A 27,917-nucleotide genomic window follows, 5' to 3' on the forward strand; every position below is an offset into this window, starting at 1 on the left:
ACTTGATGGAACTTTTGTGTGGAACTAAATGTGTGGAATTAATGTGTATAAAATATCAATAAGGTTAAATAGCTGAATGTACTAAAATATTAATCTGATAATACACACACTAGCTGTGCTCCAAATAGAATTAATTTAATAAAGTAAATTTGTATAACATAAGATTTCATTTGATTATTTATTGGTTATTACTGCAGTTCACATTTACAATAGTGCTGTTTGTCTATTGTATAGTCTTTCTAAAGAAGGAAATTCTGGTAACTAAATCCAAAAATACTTTTTAATAATTATAAATTTTATAGACCCCCTAGTTTTTCACGATTTTGCAATAAAAACGACTGATTTTGTGGTGGTAATTATAAGAAATTTGCTAAGAGTTTAGCAGTTAAAAACATGCATATATAAATATAAAAAATATATATGAAAATCTTATTTACCATATTAGGTGGCCTACTTTGTTAGGTGTGCAGCCTGACACAATGATTAAACTAAATAACTTGGACTGACATTTTCCTCTGCCTCTCACTAATCAATTTAAAAATGTAGTTGAGTAAACCCCTCATCTAAAAATCATCAAATGCTTTCAGTTTCAGATGTGGGGATCATGGATGAGGGAATGTTGCCACCATTTTCCATTCTCCGCAATATCAATCCACTTCCAAAGCCCAGCGCCCGGGATGCTCCTCCACGGAATGGTTTTCCTTTCCCCTTCCTGCCTATGGACCAGGACCAGTCATTCCCTCCTTTGATGCCCCCTCATGAGGATAGTGTTTTTCTGGCTGGGGGCCCCGAGGAGCACCAGGGGTCTGCAGATGTAGGATTCAATGTGCAGTGTGAGAAGAACAAAATGGTAGTCAGCATTGATAAGGAAACTCTACAGGTAGGAAGTACACAAGTACTCTAGGTTTTGTACATGTAGTTACTGGGATATAAAAATGAACTAAAGGTCGTGGGATTAACCTAACATATGTCAGTAGCTCTTACATTTGTGCCTGTTATGCTCAAAGCTGCAAAAAATACAGGAGGAAACAATAATATAGTGGAATTTCATTAGAATTTTACATGCTTGCTTTTAGTTTCATTACATTTACATATAACATTCGTTACATTGTTATATTGCATTGCTTTTTAGGTTCATACCTGTAGTCATTACTCCACCAGGCTTCAATGTCACAAAATCATTCAGAAATAATAGCTGTGTGCTGACTTGATAAATAAGTAAAATGTGTTAAATAAATTGCTTTCATCATATGAATGTTTACAAAAGCTGCTTAATTGTTTTGGAAACTGGGTAACACTTTATAATAACTACACACTATAAATAATTTATTAAGCATTAGCAAATAGTGAATTCATTATCTGTTCAGCATTAACTCTACATTATTAGACATTAGTAAGCAGTTTATAAATACAGCAAAAAATTCTGTATTTTTGACTTGTAAGCACATATTTAATATGATTAATTATTATATTTTATACTTCATTACTTATTAATTTTTTAGTACGAAATTCAGTATTGCATTATTTACGAACCATTTGTATCATTCAAAGTGAGAATCATGCAAAGTCTGATAGTAAATGATTAAACTATTCAAATGAACATTTATATATTTTATTATTCAGGCACATAGTAATGGTTACAATGCATGTTAATATATGCTTTATTAACTCAACTTTATCCAGTTAAAGATAAACAATTGATCTAAAGTGAGAACTATTTATGCTTTATAAATCCCTTATAAATGACAATTAATGGTTCAGTATCAAATGAAGAATAAATGTTTGCAATCTTATCTAACAAATAAAATCACCATAAACTTTAAACATTGCGAAATAACATGAGTGTCAAACTACAATTATAAATAAATGCATTTAAATAAAATCAGATGAAACAACAACAATATAATAATTTAACAATATATTATGATACAACATTTTAAAGTTATTTAACAATGTTCAAACTCTGCATTCATTTGACTTTAGATAAGATTGCAAAGATTAATTTTTTCATTTGATACAGTTTAATTTGTGTATCTTCAAATAAATAGAAATGAATAAAGTTTTTTATGTTCTGTTTGTTTTCCTGTTTATAATGTAACTGAGCTATTAATTGTCATTTAGAATGGATTTTTAAAGCATAGTTCTCACTTTAGATTAGGTCATAAAACTGGATGAAGTTGAATAAATAAAGTGCTTATTAACATACAAATTAACTATTAGTATATATGAATGTTGATGTGAATAGTTCATTATTAATTTACTTATGCATTCTGAATTATCTTAAAATAGCATCAACTATTCCTAAATAACTAGTTTGTAAATAAGGCAACACTTAATTAATAAAAAATAAGTATTAACTAAGTATGAAATTACAATAATTAAGCACATTATAAATGTAAAAAATAGCATTTATTGTATTTAAAAACTGTTTACTAACTTCTATTAATGTAGAGTAAATACTTAAGAGATAATAAATTTACTATTTGCTAATACCTAATAGATAATTTATAGTGTGTAGTTGTTATAAAGTGTAATAGTTTTTTTTTTTTTTTCAATTATGGTGTTAACATTAAATGCGAAGATAAAACAAATCTTGTCTCTTGCTCTAGATTACACACAGAATGTTTTTCCTCTTATGCTAACTTTCAACTTGAGTTGAACTTCTATGGAAGACATCATTTTGGCAAATATTGTGCGTTCAATGTAAAATTAGCACAGTCCAGTGGAAAGTCATCTTTATTTGCATGTGTGCATTGATTTTTTCATTGACTTTGCATTAGATTTGAACCTCGCTTTTGATGAAAATAAGGTTCAAAAACATGGATTTTGTAAGAGATTTTTAAAACTATTTCACTTATTATTTTTAATGCATCAGTAATGCATCCAGATCTGTTTTAAATCAGATGACATACATAAAAATCACAAAAGACCAGCATAGGCCTTTTGACTTTGGTCTATTTTTCTCCAGTTTATGAACTACTGAGTCAAAACTACTTGTGTAAAAGTATTTATAAGTTTAAAAGTTATCTATCTATAAGTTATTTAAGTGTTAAAAAGAACAAAATAAGTCATTTCTAAATGTATTGTTACCCATATATCACACAGCTTTAGGACTTAATTCTGTTGACAATAAGGCAATAGGTTTAAAGCTTCCCTAACACTAGTAAGAACAAAAAAATTTGCTAAAAAGTGGCTCACGAGAGACACCTTATTTGTTCTCAAGTTGATGCACAATGAATTTTCCCAGAATATGTGTGCCATATGCACTGACGTCAAAAGCCAGAAGTGTTGTAATAAACCACTTCAAAGAGGAAAATAAAACCCATATTCTACAGTTATAAAAAAATAGCAGATTTAGACCACAAGTTTTGTTTGTCACTGTTAGAACTCTCACAGTGGATCTCAGATTTCGACATCAATATTTCAGTGAGCGATAGCTTTTATTCAACATGTTATCAAAGGTCAAGATTTACCAATTTATGTTTTCCCAATGTCCTCATAGGCCAATGGGTTTGGAAAACCCAATATAACTCTTCAGGACTCACAATGCAAAGCAACCTCAAACGCCACCCATTATATACTGGAGACGCCTCTGTCTGGCTGCCAAACCTCCAAAATCCCCTCGCACCCCAGCCCAGTGGTCCTCTACATCAATGCAGTGAGTATTAAAGCCAATATTCAATCAATATAATCAGCCTGTGAAATCTAGTCGTTTGCTTTGCTTTTGTCCAATGTGTGCAAGTGTCCAGGGTCATTATAGGAGCGTTGTCCCCTCCAGCAGGTTTTTTTATATGTTTCTTCTTCTTCACATATGTGTGTTGTTGTTGTTTTTAACAGAAGGGAGGATTCACTTCCACGCTGATCCTCTGTGATAATTTGTAACGGAAATTCCTAACAACACTTTTAGCCTTAAACCCATTATAAAAACCGGGCGACCTCCCAAATATTTATCCTTTGCTCTGAACTCTAAACCTCAAGGGCAATTAAAGCGATGTGACCCATTTGGTCAGAGCACAATATTGGCTCGCAGACAGAGATCCAGAGAGCATCAAAGGAGGCTGTTGTCATTACAGTGACAATCCTGTAACAGATTGGCTAGTCTTGTGTGAATTGATTTCACCATTTAATCTCCATTCGACTATGTTCACAGGCCTCCTCCACCTCTGAACCCAAAAACTGTCCTGAACTCAGAAAGGGAGGCGACTCTCATATTATAAAGTGAATGGGTTGCTGTTATTTTTTTCTGATGAGAAAAAAGATGAGATTTTTTTTTCCATCTGCCTTTGGGAGTCACATTGCTGAAATTGTGCATTCCCATGTATTAAATCCAGCTTTCTCATCTGTCTCAGCAGACCTTTGGCAAATATACAGCTCGGTTATCTCTGATTGTATCTTCACTAAGCCCCAGAGTGAAGGAATGTCATCGCAAAGGATTATTTTGTGGAAGATATTGTGTGATTGTTAGGAATTGTTAGAGTTACCCTGCCTTTTTATTGATGTAAATGAAGACTGTCTTTGATTAACAGATTGTTATTAGCCAATCAGAGCAGAAAGATGGAAGTGGCTGGCCTGTTGATGATGAAGATATGGAGCCTGGAGAAGTTTTATTACCTGGAGATGCATTACCGGAGCTCACAGAACGAATTTTACCAGTAAACGGACATCATGCGACTATTTTGGTATCTACTGCCACTTTTTTGTCAAAAAATTCATTGGTTTTCAGGGAACAAAGTAGAAGTACAATAGTTAATTGGAGAAAAAAAATAATAAAAATTAAAAACAAATAAATAAATAAAATAATATCAAACAATAATAATAATAATAATAATAATTATAATAATAATAATAATAATAAAAATAAAAATACTGATTATAATAAAAGTTTTTCTTAAAAATATTACATTTAACTGTTGAAATGGGATTTGTTACATTATTTAGATACCACCACAGTACATTTTAATATGCATATTGTTGTAATTTGAAAAGTACATAATAAGATAACCATAGCAGGCATTGTATATTTCCCACCTTGACAGTTCTGTTTAGACCTGTCACTTACATTGAAGATGCATGTTCATGTTTTCAAATTTTCTCTATCTCTGATTTCAGTTCAACTGCACCTACCGCAAGAACCAGGACAGTCCATTTGACACCGATGCTGGATCTGATGATTTTCTTGTAGACTCTACAGCCAATGTGACCTTCAACATGGAGCTTTATAACAACCACTTCCAGTTCCCCAACAGCCAGCCGTTTCTCACAGTCACTGAGAACAGGCCTGTCTTTGTGGAGGTAAGCATATGCATATACTATAACATTCTGATGGTAATTTATAGATTGTTGATTCATTGTTTCATAGTATCAAATGCAACATGTGCACTAGCATTTAAATGTTTGGCATTGTAAGATGATATAAGACTGTAAAATTTGTTTCTTTTTTCTTCTTTGAAGTCACCATGATTGCATTTATTTTTATAAAAAAAGTATGTCAAAATGACATTTACATTTAAGATTTGATTAGTGTTTTAAACTGTGATATATGTAAAATTGTTTGATGCAAAGATGCCTAATGATCAGTGTAGCAGGGATCCTGAATTTTATATTTCTATTTTATATTTCTTAAAATGAAACCATGCAGAAACCGTGTTGCATACATTCAGTATGTGCATCTGTATTTGATGGGAATTATCCCTTTGGGGTTCTAGAAAACCATTTCCAAGCCTGTAACCACATTAGGAGTCTAATTTAATAATTAAATGAGAAACCATACACACAAATATAGACACTGCCTAAAGCTATTGAAATACAGGATCTGCTTTTTCCCTTTAACCATAGTGTGTGCTTCTCATTTTGGATGGGTTCATGTTTTCAATACCCAAAGTGCCTGGTTTCATCCTGTCTAATCAGACATGTCCTGAGCATGTGAGATTTTACAGCTGCAGAAATGCACACATTTATGGATGTCTCTCGCTGTCTATTGCTGCCTGTGAAAGATATCTGCACTCTGTTCTGTGTGTACATTTTGTCTGGACTGTTTGCCTGCCATGTTGATATTAATCAGTGGGGTTTTAAGGGGAGCTAAGCAGACAATATTTGATCTCAGGTCTCCACTTTATGAGCGGGCCTAAAGTCAAAAAAATTTTTTTACTCAACCTAAGGTTAACATTGTATTGTATAAGAAAGCATCAATATTTTACTTGCTTTAAGGTGTCATAGAATAAAAATCTGAATGAACTAAAAATGGCCAAATAAGAAATGACATACCACGAGCATCAAACACCATTATTTCCTCATTCTCATGTAACAGCCAAACAGAACAAAACACCAATTGTTACTGTACGTTGCACTTGGGATTATTAAGATGTACAACCCAGGCTGCATTTGATTGGCCACAATGTTTCCTAGTGAGATTACAACTTTTAGAATTATTCTCCTTATTTTTAAGTTTACCTAAGCTTGTATTAAACATACTAAGTATATAGGATTCTAATTGTGTAAACAAGAACGACAGGAAGAGTTAATGAGTAAGAATAAAAGTGTCTCTTCTGATCAAAATACAAAATGCTGGATATACAGATTATATATTCAATCAGCCTCACTTCAAAAACTAACAAGATAAGTTTAAATGTGTCTTTGGTTATTTTAATGTGAATATTTTCACCATTCCAAATATGGTCAAAACCATGCTTATCTATGTTAATTGCTGCGGTTAAAAATAGTAAATATATTATTATTGTAATATTATTATTATTATACTGACATTATTGGGTTGGCACTAATCAGACATTATTATATTTTATAATGTATGAACTTTGCAGTATAAATTGTTTTTGACTTAAACTGACGCAGCATTAAATTATACATTAAGCTGAATAATGACTATTGTCTTCTTTTACAGTTGATTCATAACTGAAATAGAATTTTTTTTATAATTAATGATTTTTTTAATTATTATTGTTATGCTTGTCACTGTATTCTATAAAGCCATGTATAGATAAATGTAACTTGAATTGTAAGAGGACTCACTCAAAAATACAAATTCTGATAACATAATTAAAACATAGTTCAAGGTTATGTAGTGCTTGAAGAATTAATGAAGTAATTTAATATAAATCTTCTTTTATATTTAGTTTATGCATGTGTATAATAAAATTTGTCATGCTAACTTCCTGACACTTTTGTAACCCAATATGCTGCTCAAATTTGAATAAATAATTTTGCAATATACTGTAAGCTCAGTGAGGTCCAGAATGTAGGATTTTCAGTGGAAAATGACTGTGAGTTTGGACTGTGTGACATCCCATTGCCACTGTAAATCTATGTTATTTATGTATGCTACGCATTATGATTTCATCTGTCTACCTGGAAGACTGGACCTCTCTCCTGACTTTGACACCCCCTTGGCACAGTTACATTGAGGAAAAGGGATGTGATGTTTTTAGTGGCAGCTCTTGTCTGTCATGCATGCTTTTACAGCATCAGATGGCCAAGCTTTCCTGAATGATTCTTAAAGATTTATCTGAGGCACAGAAAACTGACGTCAGAATTTGTGATTGTTGGAATGGTGACCGCTCTGACTGTGTTTTTTTAGACAGTGTGCCGTGTTAAAATAAATTGACAGTGTCCACGCGTTATTTGCTGATTTGAACTGATGCCGAAGAGGGTTTGAGGAAAAAAAAAAAAGTATATCTCAGAGCGATCAAAAATATAGACTCTTTTTATCTGCCAGAACTTTAGACATAAACTACAGGATGTATTGTAAGCATCATTCTGCTGATCCTGCTCATACTATATGAATCATGTTCTATACTTGTGAAAAATCACCAAAAATAGTTGTATTAATCAAGCTTTTCTTTCTTTTGCTTTTTGTCTTGCTGTCATCCTCTTTTATTGTTTGCAGCAGATGCTTTTTTCCCCTGTGAAATACAGTATGACTTTTTCTTTATTAACAGAGATGTGATGTTTCTCTGCAGATTGCAGCCACAAAAGCTGACCCCAACCTTGGCTTCATGATCCAGACCTGCTTCATATCTCCAGACTCCAATCCTGCCGTGCAGTCGGAGTATGTTGTCATAGAGAACATCTGTCCCAAGGATGACTCTGTGGTCTACTACCCTCAGCGAGGAGATTTCCCCATTCCTCATGCTCAGATGGACAAAAAACGCTTCAGCTTCACCTACAGATCAAAGTTCAATGTGTCATTGCTCTTCCTGCACTGTGAGATGTCACTCTGCTCCAGAAGAAATGACAAGGAGATGAACCTGGCCGAGGTAGAAACCATCAATTAACATTTCTGTTGTTCTAATATCTTGTGAGCTCACTGATGTAGCATTGTAGTAAAGAAACAAAACAAAAAAATTGCATTATGGGGCCTTTAAAGCTACTTTGTATCTTCAAATTATTTACAGGGTTACTACATGTGCTTGAAATCCTTTACAATTCTGAATTTTTATAATTCATAATAATTCATGCAAGTTAATACACTTAAAAATATATTTCTTTTGGTAATCTTCACTGAAAGTCTGACCATTTGCTTCTGTGTTTGGAAATAGCGGTCCTTCTGTTGACGTCAACCAGAGGGATTCCATAGTAACTTCATATTAATGCCCTCTTATGCTGTAAGTTTCCTATGAGAAACTGAAGCACTAAAGGAGCTCCGCCCTCTACTCAATGTTCCGTTTCAGCTGAAAGTACATTAATTACTGAAATAAAAGTCTCAGCAACTTCCGGTTCATGCAGACCTTTTTATAGTGTTTGAAATGTGCTTAGATTTTGGACAAAGCACTTGAAACTACTTGAAAATGTAAATTTGTTGCTTTTTCATAATAAATTATCTTACTAAATTGGTAATAATAATTACATATATAAATAAAATCTTAATAAAAAGATTAAATTAAAGTAATTTAATGTTGGACTTGGGGCAAACATGCCGTCAAACTGTTTTCCTAGAATACTAGTCTGTAATATAGATTATTAGGTCCCACTTTATATTAAGTGCCCTAACTAAACTGTACTTACATCAAAATACTAATACAGTGTGCTTAATGTGTTCATGATGTATCGCAGAACCCCTCTGGTGCTCTTGAGAAGGGATACAATATGACTAGGGAAAGGATTGGTGGTATGGGTAGATTTATGGGTAGGCTAAGGGATGGTCAACAGTGTAGTTATATTGGCTTGAGAAAGCTTGAGAAAAGCCAACATACTGTTATACTATGTCGTTAAAAACAAAGGTATCGCCTCCTAGGCCGTTTATACTACAAGGCCTAAATTTAGTCAAAATGTGCCTTCTGCATTCAAGATTGGGGCTATGTCTCCTGATACCAATCAGACGTATTGTTTTTAAATAAAAAAATAAAGATTAAATTTTAATAATCAGGGCATATAAAAAATCATTCAAGCCCCAAATTTGGCCAAAAGCTGTGTTCTGCTTTTGATTTTGTTATTCCGTTTTTTTTACTGACATGGCTAGCCATTTTTGCATGCATCACTTTCACATATAAGCATTAAGCCTGATATTTTTAATAAAATATGGCAAGCCATTTTTACCTAATGTCCAAGTCCAGTTTTTGATTGTCATAGGCACTGTCATAGAGACATGGGGGGTTCAGTTATACAGTATCACTCATATTGGCAAAACTCTTTGATGTATCATTACTAAGCTGTCAACTGTCTCCATAGAAAAAAAAAAAAACAGCTAACCTTGCAACCTTTTAAAAACAGAAATATATTTACCCCAAAACATTGTAGGGACCTGGGTATTGGCTCGTTTACCTCATGCTAGCCAGTGGGACTTTCTATGTACTATGCATGGTAACAGTGATAAGCCAAGTGCTTATAACGATTAGCTACATGCTATTAATGATTATCTAAGTGCAATAACATGTGCTAGAAATGCATTTAATCAAATTAGCATTTGATCAAACATTTACACGAGCGGTACCATTTAGCAACTGCTAATCAACCACCTAGCAATGCCATAAACATTTTAGCAACTTCCTAACAACCATTCAGCAACCGCTGTGCTTGCTGCCAACAGCCATTCTCAGCCATTCCTAGCACAGTCACGTTGGATTTCTCAAGCCAACATCAAATTTCATCAAAAAACGTTGTTCTAGTTTCAAATGTAATTACAGATGTAAATACATGCAGGTATTTAACCAGTCATATGTACAATGTAAAAACATGTATTTGCACAATAAGTACATTCCAACCAATTATTATTTATCAGTGTAAGTACTGTAAATATTAGTTAAGGCCACTTAATATAAAGTGGGACCAAATACTATAACAAATACCGATATATTGTGATGAAGTACATGTGTATGTACATAAATATGTGAGTTTTCAAACTTAAGTATTTAAGTTTAACTTCAGAAAGCAGCTCCAAATATATCATACAATATATATCATACACAGAGATGGCAATCTCAGTGAGAAATAAGGTTATGTTTCATTTTGATGGTCACATTTAGCCATTCTGTTTCCTCTATAAGTACTGTGATTTACTAAGGACTGTGTGCTACAATGTACATGCCAGCTTACTAAAATATAAGTGTAGTTTGGTTTTCTTACTTAGATTGTTTAGACAAGTGTAAAAGTGCCATATTTAGGCAGTTTTTAAAGTTGCACTAGGTATTGGAACACATCTTTTCTCATCTTCATCTATTTTCATTATCTCTCACACATTTCTCACTCATTAAAATGTTAATGGCTTTGTAATATTTATACAAATCTTTAGAGATGACCCTGTGATGACAGAACTACAACACACATCAAATTAAACTTTTTAGAATAAACCAAAACTGTATTATGTTTCACACAATCAAGCTGAAAATCAACCAACCATTTCTAGAGTCAAAATAGAATGCACTTCTGTATGTTTGTTTGCTTCCAGGCTGCACAGGGATATCAGTTATGTCATTAAATCAGAGCACAGGCGCACAGATAACTTATTGACCCTTGCACATATTTTTAGAGCCGTTACTTTATTATATGGATAACACGAACACACTCTTTAATTCATTTATATAGTCTGTTTGACATTGCTGTCCATCCTAAGAGTTGCTGTTGGATTCATTGCCTTGGCACAGGTCGCTCTCCACCAGCTGCTAGCATCAATCCACTCTGTGTGAGTGCGGGATACGTAAATCTCAGGTTACTTCAGTTACCATCCACAGAGGAAAAACAAATCTCCAGGCCCTCCTGTCCTTTTTCACATTTTCCTTCCTCCTTCGCTTCTAGTCATAATCATTTTAATCTCCTGCATTTCCAGCCACTCTAATCATCATAGTGCACGTTACGGTTGTTTAGGTCTCACCTAACATGATCTCCAAAGTGACTCATTGTTTGGTTGTAGATGTTTACAGTTCACTCATAATCTGGATGAGGATAAGAGATGTGGCACGTCAAAGCATATAAACTGTGTATGAAAATAAATGAGCTTTCTCTTCGATGAGCACATATTCAGTTTGGCTCGAGCACAATGGCTGGCTTTAATGGATTGTAAAATATACACTAATCCATGCTTATGAAGCACAAAGTGCTTTACAATAAGTGCAAATTTAAACATCTCATGATGAGCTATGATGATGGTCTTATTGGGTCACTGTGAACGTTTTTAGGGACAGTTGATTGTAGAGCTACAATTGTATTTTGAGCACAGTTAACATATCAGTAATTTGTTGCAATATTTGGCATTGGTTATAGGTAATAATGTATATTTATAATGTATTAGTAAATAAAATAAATATTGTAAATATATACAGTTAGAGGGAAGTTCTCTGAATTAACATGTGGATGATGGCGACTGTTTAGAGATTGTCATTTCAAATCTAATGTAACCTTTGTTTGTTTGTTTGTTTTATTGTTAAAAGCTAATTGAAATTAAATATTTTAATTAAAAATTGTAAATGAATCAGGTTTAGTTCAAATATGCATACCTAATGGATAGAGGACAATGCAGAGACTTTGTTGAGCAAATCAAGGAAAAAAGGCAGATTCTGCTTGGTATTCAACATTGAACTCCACTGTTATGTTTTTATTGCAATAAGTTATCATTTTAAAAGTTATACTGCATGAGTGATTATGATTAGAAATGTTTGTTTTTCATTTTTAAATATTATGAAATAAATTTGGAAATTAACCATGGCAACTTTATTGTAATATAGTTTGGTATATTTACCTTTGGCTCACAGCTGATAGTGATATTTGATTTTTGGCCCTTTATAGCAAAATAATCTGGGCACCGCTGATTTTGAGCAACTTGTTACTGTTTTATTTTATTCTTAAAATGTCTTATAACTTCCCTCTGGAAAAAATAAAAATCAAATAGAATATTGTTTTTTGAGCATTTTGTTTTAGAAGGAAGATTTTCATTTGTTGTGATTGATATAAACTGGGTTTTTCCACCACCTATTAATGTCTTAAATTAATATAAACATGTCTGATCAGCTTTATTATTATTATTATTATTATTATTATTATTATTATTATTATTATTATTATTATTATTATTATTATTATTATTGTTGTTGTTGTTGTTGTTGTTGTTGTTGTTGTTGCTGTTGTTGTTGTTGTTGTCGCTATTATTTTTATTATTGTTGCTGTTGCTATTATTTTTAATATTACTGTTATTATTATTTATTATTATTATTAGTATTATTATTACTATTAATATTATAAGCAATAATAACAATAATAATAAAAATAATAATGGAAACTATATATTACATTGGAATGAAAGGGTTTAAGTTGTTTAAATAATAAAACAAGCATTCCATTAAACAATAAAATAAAATAAAACAAAATTAAATAGTCAGTTCAAATATGCTGTTTAAAATAAAATATATAAAATAATCTGTTTGACAACACCTCTAAATGTTGTCTATTCTAAATTAGATTTTTAGAAAAAAATCATTATCATTGAGCCCTGTATCAAAAGCCTTTTTATACTTGTGGGATTTTTCATTTTCTGAACTGTTACAGAATCCAAAATCTGGCCTCTCCTTATAATAGGAAATGCAATTGTGAGCCTGTTTATTATAGTAAGCTCTTTTATCCCAAGAGTGAGTTTCATGCTGTTTTTTAAAGATTGTGGTGCACAGATGCCAAAGTTTACACCTGGATCTTGTTCTGACGTTCCTGCTTTTCTCTTTGTAGTGTATGTTACCGGATGAAGCCTGCACTTCCCTCAGTATAGAGAGCATCCTACTCATCATGATGAACACAAAGACCTTGACCAAACCAATAGTGGTCATATCTGACGACATGCCAGTCACTATTAAGGTCCCTCGGGAGGAAAGTCCACCACGTCAAGGTAATACACCCAATACTGATCTATACACTACCGGTCAAAATCGCCTTGATGAACAAAATAATTTTCTTTAAAAAAACATTTTAAAAAATGCTTTTTTAAACTTTATTTTATCTGGCCAAAAAAAAAAAAAAATTGCTGCATACATATATGAAAACTTTTCAGATTTCATAAAAGAAAGAGATCTAAACTTCTGTAGACCACCTGTATGAGATTTGTGTGGAGAAATGTAAGTGTTTTATTGCTGTTTAATTGTCTTTAATAACACAGAGTTGTAATTTGCACTAAGTTTTAATACTCCGCCTTGTTGGCAGAGGCTATTTACACTAATTCCGCCCATGGTAGGTTTACCAAGGTCAAAACTGTCACGACATGCATCAATCGGGGTCAAATGCTGGTCAAATTAAGGCGCGAATATACAACTTTTGCATGAGCAGAATCATGGGATGGATGAGACGTTGGATGCAGTGAATTGAATCGGAGGAGCGTGTTAAGCTGGCGCAGTGTCGCTGGGGATAGCGCTGTGACCTCACAGCAAGAAGGTCGCTGGTTCGAGTCCTAGCTAGGCCACCTGCCATTTCACGTTCATTTCCTCTGATGCTCCGGTTTCCTCCACAAGTCCAAAGACATGCACTATAGGTAAATTGGGTAAGCTAAATTGTTCATACTGTATTTATGAATGAGAGTGTATGGGTATTCCCCAGTGATGGGTTGCAGCTGGAAGGGCATCTGCTGCGTAAAACATACACTGGATAAGTTGGCGGTTCATTCCACTGTGGCAACACCAGATTAATAAAGGGACTAAGCCGAAAATAAAATAAATGAACCAATTAATTAATAATCTGAACCAGAACAAACCTTATAATTGAGAAAGTGTTTTATTGCTGTTCATTTGTCTTTATTTTAATGATCTGAACCAGAATGTACCTTGGAGTCGAGCTCTGTATATACTGTATAGAGTCACTTTCATGACTTGTGTTAATATATTATAAATGATTAGCCTTATTGTGGAATTTTTATTATTCTTAATTATTACTAAAACAGACAATATTTGACTTTAAACTATTACAATGTCAACAAGAGTCACCTTTCAAACTTTTCAACACAATGCTTTTGGAGAAAAGATTAAGATGCAATTCACCATAATGCCATTCAAAAGCCTAAATAAGTGGAAAAAAACATAATTCACCAAATACAGAAATTTCAGTGTAGGTTAATTACATTAATAACTAGGCAAGTTTGGTTAATTAGCCAAGTCATTGGACAACAGTGGTTTGTAGTATAGGCAATAAAATAAAATTATTATATTATATTATATTATATTATATTATATTATATTATATTATATTATATTATATTATATTATATTATATTATATTGTATTATATTATATTATTTTATATTATATTATATTATATTATATTATATTATATTATATTATATTATATTATATTATATTATATTATATTATATTATATTATATTATATTGTATTATATTATTTTATATTATATTATATTATATTATATTATATTATATTATATTATATTATATTATATTATATTATATTATATTATATTGTATTATTATATTATATTATGTTATATTATACATTGCATCTTTAAGGCTTAAATAATCTGAAAACCTCTTGCTATGAATAACAAATCTGAAACATCATGGGAAAATGGGTGCGTCTGACATTATACATGTGTGTCAGTCACTTCGAGAGGCCATAGAGTTCTTGTGCTGCATTGCGCCCATCTGGAGTCTGTTAGTATGTGGCAGTGTTGAGTTCGTGTGTATCTGCATGCGTGTTTATCGTGCATTCAGTGCGGTTCGGTCTGACAGTGTGAGCGGTTCATTAAAGATGTGGGACAAGGGACTCATAGATGCATCAGAGGAGAGGAAAAAGAGCGGCCTTCCAATTCTGGATAGCATTTGTTTTCACTTAAACATTCTTTAAGGCCTCCCCTTCCCATACACACATTCACAGAGAGGATAAGGAAAATTGATAAAGAAAGAGGCCCTTGTGTTTTATACCAGCATAGTCCATTCATCATATATACTGTACTGTATGGGCTGACTAGGACACAAAGACAGCAGGGTGGTGTCTAAAGTTCTACAAAGAAGCTTACTTTGACCATGACTGATTTGTTCTCTTCCCTGCATCCTCTTGGCACTATTGCACCTATTGCGGTTTGAATTGAGTCAGTTTAACTGACTGGCTGCTCTAATGAAAATCATTCCTGCTTAATAACACAATGTTGCTGTGCTGCTTGTAGCAAATGGAGTGCAGATCTATTAGTCCCACTTGATTAGGTAAATGACTGCCCCTCCTGAGGGATTCACAAAATCAGGTTCACAAAGAGCTATTTTTATTATTTTATATATTAAAGCAATTTTTATGTGAATATTTAAATGTCATTTTTCATTTAAAACCCTTAGTAATGTTGATTGACTATTCAAATCTATTTGGATATATAATATTTAAATATAATATGAGTATAATTGATTATAATTCAAATAATATAAATAAATTTGATAGCAAAATATATTTTTGACAATTTAATTTTGGGAAAAAAAGATGCTCAGGGATTGCAAGTGGCTTTGTTGCATCATATATACGTCACTTTACTTACAGCTGATTGGTCCAGTTTGTGTCTGCTAACTCTTAAGCCTGATTTATACTTCTGCGTCAGGTGACCGGCGTAACCCACGGCACATGCAACGCGCGTGGCTGTGCATTTATACTTCTGCGCGCTGTCTCTGTCGGTCTGCATTAACACTTCCGAAACGCTAGTTGGCAGTGAGGTGTAAATGTTCCTCTGTGTCGAGTTTCTTCGCTGCTTTTTTGCTTTTCCTGAACACATCTGGGATGTCGAGTGGCTCAAACTCGCTCATTTTGAGGCAGGAACCGGCGGACGTGCAACTATGAGGTAAACACAAAACAAAACTTCTTTTGTGCTCCTTCACGGGACTCCACACTTGTAAACAATCGCTCGCGCCATTCGCTCGGCTCTCGGTCCCGCCCAGACTTGTCAGCGATACCAAGCCGACCAATCACAGAGCTTACGCTATGCGTCGTTGCGACGTGTAGTTAAATTTTTTGAGAGGTGCACGTCAGTGACGGCGACGGCCACGGCGAAGGGCTATGCGTCAGCGCCGTAGCATACGCCGGCGTTTGATGCAGAAGTATAAATCAGCCTTTAAAGTCGAAATTATACTTCTGCGTCAAGCGCATGTATATGGTCTGGCGCAGCTTTCGGTCGCATAGCCCTCGTCGTGGCTGACACCGTGAAGGAGCTCTAGATGTTTTGTGTTTACCTTATGATTATTGTTGTTGCATGTATGTCCGCCGGTTCCCGCCTCTGAAAAAGGAAAAACAAAACACTTGTGAAGAAACTCGATACAGAGGAACATAACATAACCTACTGCTAGCCAGCCAGTGTGTCGGAAGTATTATTGCAGAGCAACACAAGCAGCACGCAGAACTATAAATGCACGGCTATGCGCAAGACTTGAACCATGGGTTTTGGCGATCGCTCGACGCAAAAGTATAAACCAGCTGAATGAACCTGCTCTGGAGCAGGTTAGCAGTGTAGCATACCATGGCGACAAAACCCAATCTAAACCAACCCATCTTGAGCTTGAAAACTCGGTTTGCTGTAACTAAACCTGAACTTTCCAGGGTAAAAGCTCAAACTGGCTTTGTCCAACAGATCACATACCTAGGAAATCTGAAGGGAATCCAGATTGTACCTGTATTTGAATCCAGTGAGAATCCAGTGTGGGCACTCTGTTGATAAACAGGCTTGCATATGTTGCCAACACCAGGCTTATTTTCTTTGGTGTGGATTAGGTAAACACAGATATGCCATAAAAGTTATGAAAACAGGCTTTGAATCTTGTTTTGAACACAAAGACGGCTCTTGTACAGACATGGCAGAAAAGCAGCCTTTCAAAAAAGACTCAAAGCGCCGCTCTGGACAGGATCTCTAAGAATTTGGCCTAATCTACAAATCAAAGAGGGCAGCTCGTTGGAGTGCCATGCTTTGAGAAAAACACAGCAGAATAAAACATTGCCATCCAAAAGTTGATTTATGATCACGAAACACTCATAACTCGTATTTAGTCTTAAGCATAGGTGAAAACTTCAAATTAATTTTTGTAAATATATTCCTTTGAAATTGTTGTGCAGGTAATCATGATTAAGGATGAAATACACACACATATATATATAAACCTGTCCACAAAACTGTTGAAACAAACTTAAACTGTAAGGAAAGGAGAAAACTCTTGAGAAGAGAGTGAGTTTTCTTTACTATTCCTACTATTGTACTGATTTAGACGATAGTTTTGGTGTTAAAGTGCTTTGTGAAATACAAATTCCTAACAGTCCTTAATTGAGGACTAACACCTCACCATTATTTTTAAGATTTTCTACTTTATCGGCAAATTAGAAGCTACATTTAGTCTTAAGATGTTTTGTGGATAAGGCCTCTGAACAGTTAAAAAAGAGAAATAGACTAAACAACAAAGAATAAAATTATAAATGTAAACAATATGTTTGCCAATATGTAATCAATAAAAAATCGTTGAGTATAAAAAAGTCTTGTTACCCATGACTCCTTTAGTGAGTAAATAGGGCTTTGTACAAATGTGTATTATGTAATATGTATATGTATGTAATATGTAATGTATTTCAGTATGTCCCCAGCATAAATGACTACAATTCTTTGAAATGTAATGTTTTTATTTATTTATTTTGACGCTATATTTTAGTGTAATTAAACAAAACATTTAGTAAACAGTTACATGCATTAAATTAAGTCTGTGGGATTTTTAGCGATAAAAAAATAATAAATCTAAATTCAAATTAGGTGCTTAACTAAAACAAATCAACTAAATGTAATTTACTTTATGGTTATCTTGTTATTTGCTCTTTTAAAATCGTATTTAATATATTTCCCTAAAATAATAATTCGACTGTATATTACATTTTAAAATGTGCATTAGGTCACAGTTGTTAAATTAGTATCAATAATGTAATTTATATGCACAAACATATTGTTAAATATCATCCTATATGAACTATTCATTTAAATGAGAGATCTGTCCTCATTTATCCAGGGCATTCTATAGTTGATCAGATTTATGTTGTGACAACATGCATTTATAATTCAAATTATTTGCCAACATAACCTCTACATCTTTACAAAGAAACACTTACATTTTAAACATTTAGTCATGAAATCAATATGCACTTTGAAAAAAAGTCTGCCGGTTGCTCTTGTTGGGATCATCCTTTCGAGTTTCACATCTCATAATTTGGGTACGTGACTTGCAGTTTTGGGCCTGTTACTCAAAAAAGTAATTAATTATAGTTACTAGTTACTCACAAATATTAACTGAGTTATTAACTGAATTTAGAGTCAGATGAGCACTTTAGTGAGCTATATATAAATTATATAATACCTCGTTTTATTGTCAGTAATGGTAATGAAATGACAACTGGGGAAACAGTAATTTATTTGATTACTCACTATTGAAAAAATTAATTAAATTAGTAACTGAATTCGTTGTCAGATGTAAAGTGATTCAATGACCTTAAATGCAAATTTAATCATGTATATAATGCCACATTTTATTTTCATTAACGGGAATGGCAGTGTAATGGGTGAAACAGTAATTTATTTGATTACTTGTTATTGAAAAACGTAATTCTATTAGTAACGCCGTTATTCTCATCACTGGTGACTGTTTTTACAAAAATACAATCACAGACCAAGATCAGCCCTTATGGTCTCCTTGTCTTCACATATTTATGTTTTGTTTGCACAATTTACTTCCAGAGCTCTTCTGTGATATATACTGCCCAACCAGCCAAATGCATCATTTTGTTGAAGTTTGTCCCAGGTTTGTCTGAAAAAATACACACAAGAGTGTTGTTCTCGTTCATTTAATTTTACTTTCTCTTGCGAAAGCTAGCTAGACTTACAAAAGGTGAAGTAAAGAGCAATACAAATGCTTTCTGACACCCAGGAGGTGATCTTGGGCGGTGGCGACTACATAGAAATGTCCAAGTCATTAGGGCTAGTTCATTTACTCCCCTCTGAGGTACTTCACAGGGATTGTGGGTGGAGTGACTAAAGCCAAACCGATGACAGCAGCAGAGCAAACCACATCCCTGACTCCGAGCATCCAGCTGACAAAGCTTCTCCCAGAAACATAAAAGCTTTTGTTCTCAGTTCACTTTCGCTTCCTCTTGTAAGCCGTAAATAATGTACATTGTGAGGATTATTAGTATTTTCTTGCTTTGCTGAAACGGATAGACCAGACTGTATTCTGTGTAACACCACTGAAGATGTGTTCATATGCTTAAAAATATGTGCTAATTAACAACTTCATGTTTGTTTATTTTAACAAATATTTACTGTATTTGCACTCTATGATGTCTATTATGACAACGTTTCAAAGATTAAATGCTTGATTAAGTTGTATTAAATTGTATTGGAACTACCATTTGAAAAGTTTTAGAACGGTCTCTTCTGCTAACCAAACCTGAGTTTACTTTATGCAAAAGTAAAGCTAAAACCAGTACAATTTAAAAACATTTTGCTCTTGTTTTTTATTTGAATACATTTTAAAATGTTATTTATTCATGTGATTTTATAGCTGAATGTTTAGCGTCATTACATGATCCCTCAGAAATCACTCTAACTGTAATAAAGGGAGATGACAACAAGGGTAGGATCCAAACGCAGCGCAGACAAGATACAATACAGGAGCAGATGGTAGCATAAAGATAATCCAAAGAATACTTGGTGTAACAGGCAAAAGGGTCAAGGCAGGAAGCAAAACAGACATAAACAGTAAAAGCAAACAAGGATCAAAAATATGGCTAAAAGTAGAGGAAAGAGCTTCGTAATGCTGAAGGAAACAATACTCAGCACTCAATATCAATGTGTGTAGTTTATATAAGCAATACCACACAAGTAGCAGTGCAATATTGCTGTATATCGGAACTGGTGGGAGGCATGTATTGGCATTGGTGATGATATACAGCCTTATCGCAGTGCTACGAGTGTGATATTGCATTTATACAACAGTTCGACGGCATAATTGTATAATATATAATTGTATTATATAAAAAATGTCATTTAAAAAATTGATTTAAAAAATCTATTTAGCCTTGGTTATTATTAAAATAAACCTACAAACTTAGACGGTAGTGTATTTTTTTCTGTTTCTGCCATTTTTGCCTAGGCCTCAGGAATGCATGCATAGATAGGCGTTGATGGCAAGCTTGATATATTAGAGCTGGTCTGCACAGATATGATATAGCGAGTGGTTGTGCTGGTGATTCAGGGTAAAGGGTAAAGCATTAGATGGGAGCTGTTAAATAGAGCTCACTCTTGTTCTACCAGAGCGCTTCATTGATAGTCTTTCATCAGTCTGTCTGAGGAGATGAAAATCTGAAGGTGCTCTTTATCAGAATAGCCTCTATTGTGCCTGGGTTTTTGGCGCACAACCAGACAGGCTATGAAGCTGGCGGACACATAGAGTCTATTGTGCTGTGTGATCAGTGATCATTAGAGCTAATTAGAGCTCTGAAAGTCATTGGGTTTGTGGCATGACTCCAAAGAGGTTCTCAGATGCTTGGCTTTGCTCTCGGATGCCGATACAAAGCCCATATGAAGCATGTGCTCTTACTTTATACGTGGTTGCCAAATATTTTCACTAGACTGCGTGCAAACATCAGGAACCACATCTTGCACAGAGTTGTAATTAAAAGACAGGCATTAGAAGTGAAATGTTTCCTGTTCAAAACAAAAAATAGAAGAAGAACCATATGGTTTAACATGCTTTAAATATATGTCCATGTGTAAATAATAAATTTGCGCTTCCATGATTTTTAAAGTCATATAAATTTTTGATCATCACACAGAGTAAACCTATGAATGATAAGACAGAACAGCCCATTGTACATTACTAGAAAAAAAGAGAAAAATTATTATTATTATTATTATTATTATTATTATTATTATACAAAGTCATGTTATGTATAATACAACGGCATCGTTTTTTTCATTGAACTTTTTTACAAAAAATAGAATGTAGTTTACAGTTATATATGTGTGTGTGTTTGTGCGAGTTTTGAGTTTTACTTATTTTTTATTATGCTTGAATATTTTAATGGTTTTAATATTTTTAATGTAAACTTATGTTAACTTATTGCTTTTTTTTAAATAAATGGTCATAATTGCTATAAAAATGCTAATCTCTTTTTCAAGATGTTGCCATGGTGACTTGTAATATCCGTGCTCTTTTAATAGTGCCTTTTTATAGTAGTTGTGTTAAACTCTGAATTAGTCTACTCAGACTTGATTGACCTAACTCAGATCAGCTATTCTAAAACCAAAAACTTGGTGTTTTTAATTTTTAATCTTTCAGTACTTTTTTTTTTTTTTTTACTGCAGTTCTCTTTGTAATGACACTTCTGAAATTCTAAATATAATACAATTAAATGTGCTAAAAGAAATTAAAGCAACAGTAACAACAGATGCAAATTACAATCCATCCATTAAAAGCACAAATGTGTCATCTCGCAAATGTTGGATTAGTGGTTTGTGTTAAATCAACATTTGCAAGATGACCTATCAGTGCTTATAACAGATAATAGAGCATAATCAGTATTTAGATAACTTATTTGGTTTTAGTTTTAGATCTAGTAATGGAAACATCAATGCCAAAGATCTTGTTTTTGAAATCAAGCAAACCAATGATCTCTGATAGTTTCCAGAGTGTTATAATGAACTATTTCAATGACAACAGAGCTGTTTATGTTCAACTGATTGAAGAAAATAAAGAAAGCCTGTCAGTTGTTTATTTGCAGCATGTGCCTGAATGATTTTTAAAGAGGGCTCAAAGATGTTGTTTGTTTCCTCACGTTCTTTCGTTTCCCCAAACACATTACTAATAGCGGTGTACCAAATATTTACCAAACTGTACTAAGATCTTGACCACAGAGGGAGACATTTGAACATGTAGACCAGGGTTTCTTAAACTTGGTTCTGGAGGTTTGGTGTCCCGCTGAGTTTAGCTCCAACTTGCCTTAATACACCTGCAACTATGTTTCTAGAAAGCTTATGTTGCATCCCAACTCCCATACTTAAACTACACCCATAAGTATGCACTTGTTTAGTAAAGAAAAGCATATACTTTTTGGACATCAAAATAATGTTGTCCCTAGACGCTGGCTAGGCATTGAATTTTGGTAACCTGATGTCACGACCTAAATCTAATCTACAGTGTAAAACCCAAACAGTCAACATTATCAAACGAAATTACTGTAGTTAACTCAAAATTTACTGAAAGTTCATTCTACTTATTTGAAAAGAGTTTTGAACTCAGTGTTGAAGGTTATGAGTTAATTAACTACCTCATTACTTCAACTTAAATGGAATAAGTTCACAGTGCTCTTATAGATGAGTTTTTTAACGCAAATGGTTTGTTGCAATTGGTTTCCTCAAAAGTTACCTTAACTTTTTGAGTTTTACAGTGTAATACGTCTTATGATGTTGTGTGCCTGCTGGGTAATATCCAAACATATCTTCATATAAGTTAACATTTTTGTTGCAGATGAAATATAACATGGAAAACGCAATTAAATATGTTTCAATTTGGCAGATATTAATTACCAGTCATTCAAACATCTTTACCAGAGCCTCTCGGCTTCACGGTTGGTCTCTCGTCCGCCTTGTGTTGTAGTTTTTTAACACTTTTTACCCGCGTTTGTAGTTCTACTCAATTTCACATCCAACATGCAATGTATTGTGGGCAATATTAGCGGTTAGAGTATGGACGCTTCTACACTTCGAATTTTTACTGAAAATAGTAAACCATGCGGGTACCTTTGGCACACTCTTTTCAACATGCTATGTTTTGGGACATACTAATTCTATTTTTGAATGCTAGATAGGATGGATAGTATGCAAATTGGGATGCAGCACTAGTAAAAGCTTGATTAGCCAGCCCAGGTGTGTCTGATCTGCAGGACACAGGACCTCCAAGACCGATATTGAGAATCCCTGATGTAGATGGTTAATAGGCATCATTTAACATATATTTCTTCTTGCAGGCATCATATATGTCTTGGACACCCCAACTGTGGTGGGCATCGCGTTTGCTGCCTTTGTAATCGGAGCCCTTCTGACTGGAGCTCTATGGTTTATCTACTCGCATACAGGTAAGAAAAAATGCCTGCAAACCGACATATTTGAACTGATCTGACCTCCGTTCTCATTCCCAGCCTCACACTAATTAGTACCAAGAGAGTTATGCATCAGGCAATTAATCATGTTGTCGAAACAAGAAAGCAAACGTACATTTTTGATCAGTGAAAGGGTTTGCCAGTTCTGTTAGCAGCAATATGGTAACAATAACATATTGAGTCCAAGCTCGTAAATATATCCCGTTCGTCAGCAGGAGCGCATCTGTCTTTTCCGTTCTTTCAGGCATTGGAGGGGGGCGAATGTTAGATGGTCTGCAGTATTTTGGGTACAATAGCCCAAAAGGGACTGGAATTCCCCCTGTCCGCTGTAAGGGTGTCTCCGGGCCTCACAGGAAAATGCATATACAATTCTCCAGCTCAATGCCAAAGATTCAGCTCATTCCTCCTCCCTGCATTGCCCTGTTGTTGCCAGGCCAATGACCTCTGCAGACCCTTCAGAGGAAGCGCATGCTCTTTCTTAGCCCTCGTTTCCACACATTTGCATTCCTGCTCGTCCAGCCTCTGGTTTTTGTCCTCAATGCCTTTGACCTGCTACCGTTTCATGGCGCACGTTTGAAGGGAGTCCCGTTCTGAACACTGTTCCAGAATCTGTTCTCGTGTAGGCCGATGAGTATCAGTGTGTTGACTGAGGATCAAAGCTGTTCTGGATATGAGCTATTTCTGGGTTTCTGGACATGTATATCTTGGATGTAGCAGTGTCTTGACATAAAAGGAGTCATGTTTAGCTTTTATTAGCTTTCGTTTTTATTCCAGAGCTCTTTCAAAAGCATAAATCAGTGTAATTCTTTTTATTAATATTGTTGGTATGGAGCCGGGATGACATTATCCAGCTGTGTTCCGGCTCATTGTTGTTAAATAAGACTTTTAGATCTGATGACCCCAGAGTTTATTGTTGTTTGTCTGTTTATGCTGGCACCTTGAATCATTTTTGGGTTGCTGGAAACAAATTCACTCATATGCCTACTTCCATACTTTAATGAATGTTGATGAAAATCAGTATGTCACCTAGGTACACTACACTGTTAAAAACTGATATGACAAAAAGTCATGACAGCTAATTTCTTTATGCTTCTTTAACTTATTTCAATAAGTTAATCAGGTTTCATTTAATATTTTTGTCAGTTTGACTGAAAAAAATTATTCAATAACAACAAAATAAGCAGCAATACAGTGTATAAAAATAATTATTAAATTAAAATAAATAATTTGTAAAATAAAAAATAATAACAGTGGAGGAGTTGTGAATGTCAGTGAATAGGTGATAGCATAGGTCACATGACAACATGGTGGATGTAGTCTGTATTTCATTCATGCTGAACACATTTATATGTAGACTCTAGAACACCAAATCCAGTTTCTGGAGGGCTGCAGCTCTGCACAGTTTAGTTCCAACCCTGTTTCAAAACAATTACCTGCAGGTTTCAAACAAAGCTGAAGGACCTGATTAGTTTGATCAGGTGTGTTTAATCAGGGTTGAAACTAAACTTTGTAGGACAGCGGCCCTTCGGTAACTGGATTCAACACCTGTGCTCTAGAATATGCAAAGTACGTTTCAAAACAAATGTAGTACCTACAAGTTTTGTGGAAATTTACTTTTAAATCGAATAAAAATAATACAATTTAGTACTTAGTTACTGTGAAAATAATACGTTACTTGAATTTTTTCAATCGGGGCTGGGCCTTCTTATTTGTAATTATATAAAAGTGAAAAATGAAAAGCCCTTTTACACCAAAAGAGAAATGTGAAGTGAATAAACAAGGAAATGTAAATTCATGTCTATAGGAGAGCTATCAATATTTACATGAGAAAGCAAAGTAACTGGCATTACATAAAAAAAGTAAAACTTTCTTGGAAATGAAGAAGCAATGTGTTACTTTAATAATTACTTGTAAAAAATGTATCTGATTACATGACTCACGTTACTTGTAATGCATTACCCCTGACACTTTACACAGTAGTTTCCTACTTATTTAAGTTCATAACTGTGTTTTGTTTTTGTTGTTAAAAGGTATGACAAGTTTAAATCTTAAATAATAAAAAACAAATAGAGTGTATCTGTGGCATACTTGCGCCATGTGTTTCTTATAATGATACTGATTACTTCATATCAGCCAAAGGCCTGTTAATCACAGCATTGTAAAATATTCAGCCATATTACTAAAATAACCCTACATGGAATCATTTTTTTTATACTGACGTTAACCACAAGTGTTTTCATGTTTGGAACAGCCTAATATATTGAGTCATATCAGATGAAAAATATCAAAACATTGTGGTGATTTCACCCCCTGAAGTGCAGGAAAATGCCAGAAAGAGGCTTTAGTTAAATAAAAGGCCAAATCATGTTTTCTATTTCAGTCAGTCAAACCCGCAAAAAAGATTTTTATCATTTTTCACTAATGCATTATTTTAGCTTTCAAAGAGAAATAGCCTGTAGTGTAGTGCAGTGCAATACTTTACAGACTTTTATTATGCCCTTTTAAAGACATACTCTTTTAATAACAACATAGGCTCATTCTGAAAAGAAAAGACAAAAACAAAAGCCAGAAATGAAAACAAACAACAAAATAAATAACAGGGTGGGAATGTGGTAAAATCTGAAAATGGGGTAAAAATCAGCTGCCACGAAGCAGCTTTTCTTTTTTCTGGATAGCTTTTAACAAAACTTTCTGAGACTCTCTACTCTCGGTTGGGTTTAGGGTGGACACTGGTCAACTGGTGCTAGAGTTTAGATTCTCTGCCCTATCCCAGACTTAACCCGACCAGACAGATATGGCTATTTTAGAAAAATCAGCCTAAGCAACAAATGTGGGTCTACAAAGTTGCACAATTTGCAATGCGTGTCATGCGCATCACTTTAATTGAGCATGAGCAACAGCAAAAATAGACCCAGCGCCAAAATGATGGCGGCACTGTGCTTCAGCTCTGCTCACACTCTGCACTGACGCACTGCTTCTGCATGCGCTTTGAAAGCTCTAATCTGTTAACATGGATGCTGAAAAAACACGCACTGCTCACTCTCTGCTTGCGCATACCAAGTGCAAGAGGTGATAGCAAATGCCGACTTCCACGATGAACAGACACAGGAAGTAGGCTTGCCATGGCAGAAAGGATGATTGTCAGCTTTTAATGTCCTCTTTTGTTTTAGTTCATTGTGAATAAACAAACAATGCCGTTTACATGCTTCATCCTTGTTGCAATATTCATTAAGATAAATCTGAACTAATTTCTGTAGTTCAAGCAACTCAGAATTGTAGTTTAGAATGTCTGTTATAGCAGCCCACCTATTAACAATAGTTTAATTACAGTTAATTACCATTAATTACAGTTAATGTGTCTGACTGGGCTCAGACACAAGGTGCACAAGCTTGAGGTGCACAAACGTGAGAACAGCCGGCAGGAATAGCACTTGCAAGAGAAATTTGAGGTCTCAAAGTGTACACAGTGGCCACTGGCGGATTCGCGAAAACAAAAACTGCAAAAAACAAAAAGAAAAGCAAAGCTTCTGGGACGTATTTGGCGCTCTCCAGAAATGTATGGGGTACGTTATCAGGATGAGCCTGGATTGTTTAATAGGCTCTTTTAAAAAAATGCTTAAAATATTATTATTATTATTATTTTAGTACAGTTCATTCTTTCAGTTTAATAAACAGCAGATCTAAAGCAACTATTAATAATTTATTTATTGATTATTATTATTATTATTATTATTATTATTATATAGATTTAATGTTTTTACATTTAGTATTCAATTCAATTCAATTCAGCTTTATTTGTATAGCGCTTTTACAATGTAGATTGTGTCAAAGCAGCTTCACATAAAGGGTCATAGTAACTGAAACAGTGTAGTTCAGTTTTTTAGTGTTTAAGTTCAGTTCAGTTCAGTTTAGCTCAGTTCAGTGTGATTTAATCATCACTGAGAGTTCAAACACTGAAGAGCAAATTCATCGATGCGTAGCTCTACCAATCCTGAACCATGCGAGCCAATTTAGTACTATGTAATATTTACTTACTTATAATTAGCCGCACCGTGTTGGTAACATCTCATTATTACAAGGTGAGTCATTATCCCAACGTTCAAGCCCCAACCTGGAGGACCAGGACATACACACATACACTATGGAAAATTTACACTATGAAAACCGGAGTCCCCGGAGGAAACCCATGGGAACACGGGGAGAACATGCAAACTCCACAGAGAAATGCCAACTGACCCAGCTGGGGCTCGAATCAGCGACCTTCTTGCTGTAAGGTGATAGCGCTACTCACTGCACCACCGTGCCATCCATTATATTTAGTTCATCTAAT

The 27,917-nt window shown here is 34.2% G+C and overlaps 1 protein-coding gene across 1 annotated transcript in view; it reads left to right on the forward strand.

Annotated features, from left to right (window-relative positions):
* Nucleotides 1-27,917, forward strand: part of tgfbr3 (transforming growth factor, beta receptor III) — a 208,422-nt gene that overhangs the window by 164,972 nt on the left and 15,533 nt on the right. Inside the window, 7 exon segments of the mRNA NM_001311172.2 lie at nucleotides 588-880; nucleotides 3,503-3,658; nucleotides 4,527-4,679; nucleotides 5,110-5,292; nucleotides 7,974-8,270; nucleotides 13,162-13,318; nucleotides 23,456-23,563. Coding sequence (NP_001298101.2) covers nucleotides 588-880; nucleotides 3,503-3,658; nucleotides 4,527-4,679; nucleotides 5,110-5,292; nucleotides 7,974-8,270; nucleotides 13,162-13,318; nucleotides 23,456-23,563 — 1,347 coding nt within the window.

This window comes from Danio rerio, chromosome 6 (assembly GCF_052040795.2).
Source record: "Danio rerio strain M-AB ecotype USA chromosome 6, GRCz13ab, whole genome shotgun sequence".
Lineage (NCBI taxonomy): Eukaryota > Metazoa > Chordata > Actinopteri > Cypriniformes > Danionidae > Danio > Danio rerio.